Genomic DNA, 12,696 nt, shown 5'->3' with positions numbered 1-12,696 from the left:
TCTGTGGGAGGTAATATGCCAGGAAAATGCTGTCCACGGACAATTCTTGAGACCTCCATTTGGGAAAAACTGGTGGCCTCCTCTTCCTGCTCCCCAAATATGAGTGATTTAATCACTGCTTCCTGGAATTCTAAGAAGGTCCCTACATGACCATCATTCCTATAAAGGACAAAGAAATTATACAGCCCAACTTGGGTCAGGTACACGGACCCCTTTTTATACCATGCCTTAGATTTTCTTAACCCCTTAAGGACCAAGCCCAGTTTGACCTTAACCCGTTCCCTTTTTGGCGATTTTTCATTTTTGCACTTTTGTTTTGTATGTTTAAAATTGTCCTTTTCTGACCCCTATAACTTTTTTATTTTTCCATGTATGGGGAGGTATGAGGGCTAATTTTTTGCGCCGTGATCTGAAGTTTTTATCGGTATCATTTTTGTTTTGATCGGACTTTTTTGATCGCTTTTTATTCATTTTTTTATGGTATAAAAATGTACAAAAAATACGCTATTTTGGACTTTGGCATTTTTTGAGCTTATGCCATTGACCGTGTGGTTAAATTAACGATATATTTTTGTAGCTTGGACACTTATGCACGCTGCGATACCACATATGTTTATATTTATTTACACAGTTTTTTTTTTAATGAGAAAAGGGGGGTGATTCAAACTTTTATTATTTATTAATAGCAAACATTTGATTATTAATACTGTTCAGTGCTATCATCTGGTCTGCTCGATCTCAGAGCAGTGCAGAAAACCCCAGGAGATGAATGGAGGCAGGTGAGGGGACCTCCGTCTGTCCTTTCAGGTGATCGGATCCCCGCGGCAGCGCCGCATGCGACCAGATCATCCATTAAAACATGCGATTAGCTGCAAATGTCGTGATCTGAGGGGTTAATGGGAGACATCAGCGATCGCGCTGCGGGTCCCAGTACCGGCGGGTCCCCGGCTGCTGACATGTACATGACATGTGCAGGACGTAAATGTACATGTACATCCTGGTGCGCAAGGTATTTACATCCCTGGTCGTTGGGGGGTTAAAGCACGGTAGGGCTGCAGGACCTGATTGGAAAGGTCCACCCCTCCCATATATTTATTATAGTCCTGGATGCACAGAGTCCTAGGCATAACAAGGGAGTAAAGGTATAGGAGGTCTGTAGGAGGTCTGTATCCCAATAAGACCTTTATAATGTTTATTTTTTATTTTTTTTGGCAATACCCATATTTAGTACAAGTCCTGAAAACATGCACATTCATAGGGGTTTGTTTGTGGGGCTTAGCATAATATTTGTTGGGATTGCGTGCAATAAATTGCTCCAAATACATATTTGTTTCTGCCACCATGAGGTTTATCAGGTTATCCGAGAAAAACAATAACAGGGTTTCGGGAAATTAATTTTTTTAAATGTCTATATGGATGCCTGGGGTGCCGTAAAATGGGGGACCTGGGGTATAAAATTATTAGTCGGACCTATGTAGTGATATCTGAACTCTGCTGCACTTGTGCACTAGGCCCAGGGTGCCTATTAGGTGATTCATCAGATGAGGATGAGGAATCTGATGATGAGGATACTAAATATTCCAGATCCCCTCTGCTTTTAGAGCCAGAATCGGCAAACAGCATTGCATAGGCCTTTTCTGCAGTGTAGACACACTTAGTCATTTTTGTAGATGTCAACAAACACAGGTGGACAGTGATAAGGTACAGGGCAGTGATGGCTTTACCACTAGGTGCCTCAACTCTCTGCTGGTGGCACCCTAGATTAGGATCTGGGAGGCAGGCGAAATGTAAAAAATGACATTATATATAAAATTTTTTTTTTTTTTTTTTTTTTTATCAACAAAACTGAATAGTGAAACTGACAGGATGACAACTCTTCTGATCCTGCCACACAGTCACTGCCCCTGACAGTGATGGGGTTAATGGATGAGTGTTGCTGAGGGTGATCTGGCAGTGGAGGGGTTACAGGATGATCACTGACAGGATGACCACTGGCAGTGAAGGGGTTAATGGATAGGTCACTGAGGGTGATCAGGCAGGATGATTGGTGACAGGCTGGCAGGATTATTACTCTCTGCTCCTTCCTGTCTCAGTCAGTCCACTGAATGGAGTTAATGGGGGCTTTTTCTGTACAGTTGGGGGCAATCTGAGGTATGTCTCTGGCTCTCCTACACGAGCTGCTTCTCCGATCGCTTCACTAATCACTCTGAAGCGTCGGAGACAGAGCGCAGGAGGAGCTAGGCTTCCTGGGGTTGCATACGCTGCCTATTGGTCAGCTGTCACACTGACTGACACCAATGGTAGCGATCCTAGACCAGGGACCAGAGCGATTGGTCCCTGGATAGTGACACCCGTTGCCAGGCAGTGTGTTGCTGCGGGGATCGCGAAAGTTTACATCCATCAGGTGAATGTACAGGAAGTCATCCCTAATCATCACGTACATGTACCTGATTTTGCGTAAACGGGTTAAAAAGTCATACACCTTGAATTTGTGTGCCCTTACTGAAAAGAGGTTTAGTAAGCCGCTGCCAGCTCTGGTAGTGGTCTAGCTCACTGAGAACAAAACAGTCATGCAGTCCAACGTTCCCAATGCTTTTCTTCCCTGACAACCCAGCCCTGAGCAGATACGGATCTTCAGAAATAGAAATCCAAAAGATTTAAATTGCTAGGCCAATAGCTTGGATTTTTATGAGGGATCACACCCTCCTTCCACAGTCATAAAAATACAAAAAGTGGCAGAAATACACATGAACAATTACAAACCAATGGCCCACCTTTCATATGTAAACATATGTCCTCTGGACCATGACCAGAAGTGGCAGTTCCTGGTGGAAGTGGTAGCACTGCAACTACACCGATTCGTTACACCTCGATATAACACAAACGGAAGCAGCATACCAGAAAAGCATACATTTCAGACAGGGCATTACAAACGCTGTTCTACCACATCCTTGAGGAATGGATACAGAGGGAAAGAATCTGGAGGCCCACATTCACTTTCAGCTTTTGCCAACTTGTGACTAAAGTCTTTGGGGACCTTTTTATAGTCTTAATTAGGGCTGTGATTATTTTCATAACGATTAGTTGGCCGACTATTGTTTTGATTAATGGACTATTCAGATAAAAATAACTATAGTGGAGAAGAAGATAATCTGTAGTTAGATAAGCGAGGGAGTTAATGGGGGGAGGGGATCATACTGAAGGTCTTCTGTGTGTTTTAGGTAAGGGATGCTTTGTGTGTTAAGAGAGAGTTTGTGGGGCCGACTAGATGCTGAGCTTTGAGGAGGCTGAGAGGAGGAGCTTTTTTATTATATTTAAATAAGTATAATAATAATTTTATGTATAATTTTTTTCTTTTTTTTTTTTGTCCTTGTAAGGGCTATATGTGGCCAGATAGAAGGGGCAGCACATTCCCTGGTTGTCCATCCTACTTTCCCCCAGCAGCCTACTGTATTTTTCGCCGTATAAGACGCACTTTTTCTTCCCCAAAAGAAGTTGGTTGTTTTATATGGCGAATACACATTAGAACCTTATCCTATGTGTTGGACAACTACCGTATTTTTCACCGTATAAGACGTACCTTTTCTTCCCCAAAACTGGGGGGGTGGGAAAGTTTGTGCGTCTTATACGGCGAATACACACCTATCGCGGCGGTCCCTGCGGCCATCAACGGCCGGGACCCGCGGCTAATACAGAACATCACCGATCGCGGTGATGCCCTGTATTAACCCTTCAGGTGCGGCAATCAAAGCTGACCGCCGCATCTGAAGGGAAAGTGACACTAACCCGGCTGCATCGGGAGGGACCTTACCTGCCTCCTCGGTGTCTGCTCCGTGCCGGGATTCCCTGCATGGCCGGCGCTTTCCTTCGTCGTCATCACGTCGTCGCGCATCCAACGGAGAGCGAGGACACCGGGCAGCAGAGATGTTCCAGAGTGACGGGGATGCCGGGACAGCGATGGAGGGCGACATCCATGGTAGCGGTGACCGGCGGGGACATGTGAGTATTACCTCCTATACCAGTGGTCTTCAACCAGCGGACCAACAGATGTTGCAAAACTACAACTCCCAGCATGCCCGGACAGCCGTTGGAGGTCCGCTGGTTGAAGATCACTGTCCTATACTTGACATTGTATTCTAGATTTTCCTCCTTTAAAATTGGGTGCGTCTTATATGCCGGAGCGTCCTATATGGCGAAAAATACGGTATTTAGTGAAGAGGGGGCCAGCACACCTAATCTTCCACTTCCTGCATCTTTTCTCTGCAACTATTGCGAGTCTGGGCTTTTAACACAGAGCCTGACAACCGGAGACTCCCAATAGCTGCAGGAAGCAGAATATGGTGTGTGCTGGGCCCCCTCTTCACTAAAAGGGAGGCTGCCGAGGACCACAGCTGCATGCATACATTGTGATAATCCATAAGTATATGTTTACTTGTCAGACCGACTAATCGACCAACCGATTTGATTATGAAAACTATTTTCATAATCTATAAGTTGCTGAGTAATCGATTAATTTCATCCCTAGTCTCATTTTCTTTTTTTACTGAAGTCATGTCTACTGTATAGATTTAAATGGGCAAATGGGGACATAAAAACTTTTTTAATATGTTGGACATCTTGGAAAAACAACAGTTTTTCTAATATACTTTTAAAAAAAAATTCACATTTTATTACAGAAAAATGCCTTTGAAAATCCCACCACTAGTTGTCCCCAAAACTCTTGGGACACTGATGAGTCCCACAGCAGCATGAGCGTGTCCAAGGGTCATGGACCCAACATGGATGATTGACAAGGCTGCAGGAGGAACACAGCTTGCAGCAAAACTGCTGTAACACAGAGTTTTACCAATCATGTGCCTCCAGCGGATGCAAAACTACAACTACAAGCATGCCTGGACAGTCAAAGGATGTCTGGGCATGCTGGGAGTTGTAGTTTTGCAAAAGTTGTAGGGAAGGGGAGGAGTCATCACAGTGAAGGCAAGAAGGACACATCCCCTCCCTTTGACAAGATTGAAAAGACATTGAGCAGCTGTAAAATGCTATTTTTTGTGTGAAATATTGGTGATGGATACATAAAAATGACATGTACATGATCAGAATGAGGTACTGAGTAACTTATAACAGTTTTATTTTTTGGGGGACCGGACAGGTTCTCCTTAAGCTGGAAGAGGTTACACTTAAGAGGAAGTGCCTTATGGGAGTTCTTTTTTTTCATTGTGATCGCTCTCTTATAATCCCCAATGTCTTAATGTTGCCTCTTTCCCTTCTTTGCTATGTTTGACAGGTATACCTGGGTAACTGGAAAAGAGCCTCTCACATATTATGACATGAATCTCTCTGCACAGGACCATCAGACATTTTTTACTTGTGACACAGACTCCATGCGTCCATCTGATGCTGGTATGAGTTTCATTTCTTTTCAAATAAAATGTTATTTAATCCTTTGTTTGCCACTTTTCTATGTTGGTTGTGTAATGTATGTATATTGGCAATTAAAATTGTTCAATCCCCATTGCTAATTATTTGCAATATTTACACATTTTCTGCATTTTTTTTTTCAAACAGGAAAAATTTATTCCTTACCTGCAAAAAAAAACAAAACCCATATTTGCACCTTGAATTTGGAGAAATATGGAGTGGGCTCAGAGGCTGAGCCTGCTCCACATACAGCAGGTGCCAGTTGTATATTACAGCTGAATGATTCTGGCTGCTGTGTTTTTATTTTTTTATTTTACTGAGACACCGCACAAAAAATCATTTTATGTTTAGATATTTATTAATTATTCACAAACAATAAATCGTATAAGTTCAAATTGTATGTAGATATATTTTTTTATAGAGCAGCCACGAAATTAGAGGTTAGGTATCGGGACCTGTTCTTGCCCTGGTCTGAGTTGCTTGCCTATATTCTGTTGTCCCCTGTCCTTATGACCTGGGCCTACATCGGAACCTCCTTATTGTCCCTAGGCTAGGTCAGGGATACAGAGAACAGGGCTGGTACGCAGGTACAATTTAGCTGCATAGAAGGTAGCCCCATAGGATAGCATAATAATACAATACATACACTCCACAAGTAGGGGAGGTTTAGGATAGCAACATGTGTCAATTATATTAACAAGCAGAATCCATGGGTGTGTCCCAGGGGGTAGTATTTAAAATTATAAACAAGCATGTAATTGTAAACGTGCACAGCATTAGATATCTTTATGCATATACAAGTGATACCATATACATCCAACGCGTTTCGCTACTCTATAGCATTATAGGTAGCTCCTCAGGGATACGTAGGAATACTTCAGGCGGGGGTCATGCATCGACCCGGGCGCAGTAGTCCATGTGCCTTCACATGTATAACTATGTAAATTCCCATCATGTAAATATAGAAAATAGTCCTCACTTTAGTTAAAAGAGAGGACGAATGGTAGATATATGTAGAGTTGCCGATGGACTTGGTGTAATAGGGATCTTGTGGATGGGTGAGAGAGACCTTGTATATGTCCTGGAAGGTAGGTACTTGGTCCCCAAATAAATGACCGTAATTCTTATGGTAATGCCTCCGGAGTATGGGCACTAAGTCCAGCCGGATGCTCCCGGGAGATGCTGGCCAAGGAGGATCCCACCCTAAAAATAGGTGGGCTCGGGCACTGTCCGCAGTTAGTGAGCCTCAGAAAGAAAATTGTATCCTAAGGGTAGGGTCACACGTGCCGTTTTTTGCTGAATATTTTCTACAGCTGATTTTGCTACCCATTGACTTCTGTGGGTAGGAAAATATTCAGCAACAAAATACGGAATGTGTGACCCAACCCCAAAAGCGGTTTATATATTATTTGTTAACCCCTTAATTACCACAAGTTTTTTCATTTTTGCACTTTCGTATTTTCCACCTCACCTTCTAAAAATCAGAGCACTTTCAATGTTGCAACTACAGACCCATATGAGAGCTTGTTTTTTTGCGCCACCAATTGTACTTTGTAATGACATCAATCGTTTCCCCACAAAATCTACTGTAAAACCCCCAAAAAATTCTGATTGTACACAGTGCACTTTTCGATAAAATGACACCTTATCTTGTATATTTTGTAGGTCCATATGATTAAAATGATACCCAATTTATATAGGTTTTATTTTGTTTTACTTCTTTTAAAAAAATTATAACTATTTGTACGAAAATGACCATGTTTAAAAATGTCCTCTTCTGACCCCTATAACTTTTTTTATTTTTCAATGTACAGTGTGCTGTATGAGGGCTCATTTTTTGCAGCGTAATCTGAAGGTTTTTTTTATGGGACTTTTTGATCGCTTTGTATAAAAAAAATTTATGGTGTACAAAGTGACCAAAAATACTTATTAAATAATTTTCTTTACATGTATGCCATTGACCATGCGGTTTAATTAACATTATGTTTTCATAGTTCGGACATTTACGCATGCGATGGTACCACATATGTTTATTTTTGTTTACATATATATTTTTTTTAAATGGGAAAAGGGGGTGATTCAAACTTTTATTAGGGAAGGGATTAAATCACATTTATTAACTTTTTTCTTTTTTATTACCTTTTTTTAACACTATTTTTAAGTCCCCATAGGGGACTATTACATGCAATCTTCTGTTTGCATACACTGAACAATGCTATGCCATAGCATAGCGTTGTTCAGTGTTATCTGTGCTCGATTGCTCCAGCCTGCAGAGCCTGGTTGGATATTGAGGCACAGATCGGATGGCGAGGAGGCAGGTAAGGACCCTCCCGCCGTCCCCTCAGCTGTTTGGGACGCCGCAATTTCACTGCGGCAGTCCTAGACAGCCCTGTTCTAACCGCATGTGTTTTCTCCCATTTTAGATGCTGCAATCACAGTTAATGGGTTCATTCCAGACATCAGCCCGATCGGCAATGTCTGGTATAAGCCGTGGGAGGAGAGGGGGAAAAAAACGAGATGGCGCAATATAGTGCAGTTAATTCCAATTTTTTGGGGTTGGACAGTTCTTGCTCACCTATGGGTGTTGTGCAGGCAGGCACAACACTGACGATCACGTATAACAGGTTGCAGTATGTAGTATCGGGAGGCTTCCATCCGTCGGTCCGGCTGTGCCAGCGGTGAAGATACAGGAGGAAACGGCTGGTTCTGGGATAACCTGGCGAGGTTACCGCAGTATTCCAGCAGAAAATCTGATTTCTGCTAGAGGCGCGCACCCGAGAGTAGTGAGCAATAGCAGGACCTGAAGAAGAAGGATGAACCTTTGAAATGCGTTGTCCCATATGCAATGCAAATTGTATAACTTAATAAAGTCAGCTATTGTTCACTACTCTCTGGTGCGCGACTCTAGTCGAAATCTTTTTTTTTTTTTTGCCAGAATACTGCCCTAACCCCGCCCGGTTATCCCAGAACCAGCTGTTTCCTCCGGTATAAGCCGTGGGTCCTGGTTGCTCATAGCTCCTGAGCACGCTTCACATAACGGGAGCGGGAAATTGACGTAAATATAAGTCCATTGTCGTTAAGGGGTTAGTTTACACATCTGGGTAAAAAGAACTTTTTATTTTTATTTTTTTTATTGAGGCTGTGATCCAGTCTTTTGTGGATCTGCTTAAATTTAACAGTTTTATTATGTGCTATAGTGTTTGCAATATATATATAATATATTTTATATACATTTATTTATTTTTACACACAAGATTTTATGAATCTTTGCCCCTTGCATGTGACCCAGATTTTCAGGCATGAACCTATTTCCTACCATTTAAATATCCTCCAACCATTCATGCAAGGCTTGGTCTCGCACAGTTCCTATTAATGTAAAGCTTTGCACCGCAGAGTCATCATGAAAATGAATGATTAATATTTCATTGTTAGCGTTATATCCGTGAGAGAATGTCCCGTCTGTGGCTCACACTAATTTATTTCTTTTATTTGCATAATAAATCCCTGGGAACATAAATCCTCTTACCTGGGCATTGTTATAGCAGAGGCTCGTGTGGATTAATTTGTCATGTCCAGGAAACATTAGCTTTCAGCTAGTGGGCGACTGTCGGAGTAATGTACTTTTGGAGTACCAAGAGGCTATATTGAGTCTTGTTTGGAGCCAAGACTAATATTTTGTCTCAGCAGGGAAACTTAAATATTTTCCATGCAATCCTTAATTATAACAGTAACTAAAAAGTAGTTTTACAAGTAACTAATAGGATTGGATGGTCATCTGTACAGGATAGGAAATCTGTCAGGAGATTTATTAGCCCTGCCTCAAAATTTCCAATTTTTAGTGCATCTATCATGGCATTTATGAAACTGTCGTATGGGTCTATAAATGGGTATCCATGAAAATAGGAAAGATCTTCCTTGCATTCCATTATATAAAATCATTGTTCACCAGGGCATCAGGCCAATAAGAAGGGCTTTGGTGCCCTTGGCACCCAATTAAAACAAATATTAGATTATTTTATTTATAAATTTCCATAGTTCAGCTAATAAACTTCTTCAGTTTGTGTATCTATTATGCCTGCTGTTACTTTGCTTTATGCATTTTCAGTAAATTTGGAACACTTTTGTAATAATTTTTTAGACCTTTCTAAATAGTCCTCATTGAAAATTTCCAGCCATCCAAGGAAACCTGATATAAGTCCATCAGATGGACTTTCTGCTCTCTCATTGTCAGGCTGGGTTCACACTACGTTTTGTCCCATACGGGAGCGCATACGGCAGGGGGGAGCTAAAACCTCGCGCTCCCGTATGCCTTCGTATGCGCTCCCGTATGTCATTCATTTCAATGAGCCGGCCGGAGTGAAACGTTCGGTCCGGTCGGCTCATTTTTGCGCCGTATGCGCTTTTACAACCGGACCTAAAACTGTGGTCAACCACTGTTTGAGGTCCGGTTGTAAAAGCGCATACGGCGCAAAAATGAGCCGACCGGACCGAACGTTTCACTCCGGCCGGCTCATTGAAATGAATGACATACGGGAGCGCATACGAAGGCATACGGGAGCGCGAGGTTTTAGCTCCCCCCTGCCGTATGCGCTCCCGTATGGGAGAAAACGTAGTGTGAACCCAGCCTTAGAGATGCAATGCATTCAGAAAGCCTTCAGACCCTTTTCATTTTTTTACATTTTGTTTTCCCTCCTCAATCTGCACTCAGTACCCCATAATGAGATTGTGAAAACAGAATTATAGAAAGTCTTTCAAATTTACTCAAAAAGTTAAAAACATTTATTTATTTTTTAATGGACATAAATATTCAGACTCTTTGCTATGACACTTTAGATTTCACTCTGGGCTTTCCATTTCTCTTGATCATGATGAAGATGTTTCTTCACTTTGATTGGAGTCACCTGTGGTAAGTTCAGTTGGACAGGATTTTCCAAATCCTGTCTATATAAGGTCTCCTAGGTGACAATTCATATCCAATGCTGGAGGAGAAAAGAGCTGCCTGTAGAGCCCAGAGACAGGACCTGAAGAAGAGCACTAATCTGAAGAAGGATACAAAAGAAAACCTATTGGCTTCCATAATTTTTACGCTGGAGACTTATGGAACAACCAGGACTCTACTTAGCTTAGTGGGGCGGCAGGCTATAAGAAATCAGGGGAAAAGAGCATTGGTAATTGAGGTGAACAAGAATCCACTGTCACTCTGGCTGAGTTCCAAAGATCCTGTGTGCAGATGAGGAACTTCAAGAAGGTCAACCATCACCGCAGCCCTCCACCAATCTTTGCTTTATGGCAGAATGACCAGAAAAGCCTCTCCTCATAAAAAGAGACAAACCCTCTGGAGCCTGCAAAAAAAAAACACCTAAAAAACTCTCAGACTGGACTGATTTAACTTTTTGGTGTCAATTTTAAGCATCTTATCTGGAGGGGGTTGGTTTCAGCGGCTAGGACATTGAGACTGGTCAAGTTTAAAGAAAAGCTGAATAGGGCAAAGTATTAAGATATTCTTAATAAAATCTGATCCAGAGTTCTCTGGACCTCAGACTGGGCCAGAGGTTCACCTTCCAACAAGACAATGACCCTAAGCCGAGACAGCATAGGAGTGGCTGAGGGACTACCCTGTAAATGTCCTTGAGTGGTCTAGCCAGAGCATTGACTAAATCGAACATCTGAGGAGAGACCGACAATTCCCATCCAACCTGACAGACCTTGAGAGGATCTGCTGAGAAGAATGGCAGGAAATCCTCAAAAGCAGCTGTGCAAACCTTGTGGTATAATACCCAAGAGGACTGAAGACTGTACTTGCTGCCAAAGGTGCTTTAATTAAGTACTGAATACAAATCTGAATACTTTTATCTAATGTAATTTTAGTTTTTCATTTTTAATAAATTAGAAAATATTCCTAACATTCTGTATTCACTTTGGGGTATTATGGGGTATTGAGTGCAGAATGATGCGGAAAGGCTTGAATTTTGACTTATTTTAGCCCAAGTCCACATTAGAACAAAATGTGTGCGGGTTACACACAAGCTCAAAGTGTAGTCAAAGGGGAAGGAATCTTTGGAGAGCTACTCAGGCTGGAAATAGAGAGCGAACCAGATGTAAGAAACTTTGCACGGGAGAATGTTATAGGCTGTGTACAAGTATAGAAAGAAGGCAGAACACACACAGCAAGCACACTGTAGAGCCTCAAAAAAAGGTAAGCAATAAGAAGTATAAAACAAGAAAAAAAATGCTTTTTAACCTATTGCCGACACAGGGCATACCCTGGCTGCTTGGTGCTAAACGCATGAGCTGCACTCAATTCATAGTCAATTATCCCTTTACATGTCGTGATCAATTGATAAACAATCCAAACTATTAACCCCTTAAGGACTTAGCCCATTTTCACCTTAAGGACTCAAAACAAGTTTAGTTTTTGCACTTTTGTTTTTTGCCCCTTCTAAAAATCATAACATGTTCATCTCTGCACCTACAGACCCATATCAGGGCTTGTTTTTGTGTCGCCAATTGTACTTTGTAATGACATCACTTATTTTATAACATAATCTGCAGCAAAACAAAAAAAAAACTTATTTGTGAGGTGAAATAAAAAAAACGCCATTTTGCAACTTTTTAGAGCTTTCGTTTCTAGACAGTGCACCTTTCGCTAAAATTGACACCTTATCTTCATTCTGTAGGCCCATGTGGTTACAAGGATACCCAATTTATGTAGGTTTTTTATTTTTTTATTTAACTACATGCACCAAAATTAGTATTTCTAAAATTGTCATCTTCTGACCCCTACAACTTTTTTATTTTTCTGCATATGGGGATGTATGATGACTCATTTTTTTTACGCCATGGTCTACAGTTTTTATTGGTACCATTTTTTGTTTTAATGGGACTTTTTGATCGCTTTTTATAAAAATTTTTATGGTATATGAAGTGACCAAAAATGCACAATTTTGGACTTTGGTATTTTTTTTTTTTTTTTACGTGTATGCCATCAACTGTGCAGTTTAGCTACCCTTATGTTTTAATAGTTTGAACAATTATGCACGCGGCACCACATATGATTATTTTTATTACATTACTAGCTGAATACCCGGCGTTGCCCATTTTTTCCTTCCTAATCCTTGTAGTGGAGGAAAATCAACAGAGGAAGCTTTTGACTTCATATCCCGTCCTCATATATTGTTGTCATATCCCAACCCATATCTCGTCCTTCTATCCCGTCCTTCTATCCCGTCCTCCTATCCCGTCCTCCTATCCCGTCCTCCTATCCCGTCCTCCTATCCC

General features: G+C 41.5%; 1 protein-coding gene across 6 annotated transcripts in view; it reads left to right on the top strand.

Annotated features, from left to right (window-relative positions):
- The window catches only part of ST7L (suppression of tumorigenicity 7 like), a 193,484-nt gene that overhangs the window by 54,577 nt on the left and 126,211 nt on the right, over positions 1–12,696 (top strand). For all 6 annotated transcript variants that reach the window (XM_056558288.1, XM_056558289.1, XM_056558287.1 and 3 more), the window contains exon 5: positions 5,285–5,400. In XM_056558288.1, the coding sequence (XP_056414263.1) occupies positions 5,285–5,400 (116 nt within the window). The remainder of the gene's footprint in view (positions 1–5,284; positions 5,401–12,696) is intronic.

Source organism: Hyla sarda, chromosome 2 (genome assembly GCF_029499605.1).
Source record: "Hyla sarda isolate aHylSar1 chromosome 2, aHylSar1.hap1, whole genome shotgun sequence".
NCBI lineage: Eukaryota > Metazoa > Chordata > Amphibia > Anura > Hylidae > Hyla > Hyla sarda.
The sequence above is the reverse complement of the archived record's forward strand: the minus strand, read 5'-3'. Positions and strand labels throughout refer to the sequence as shown.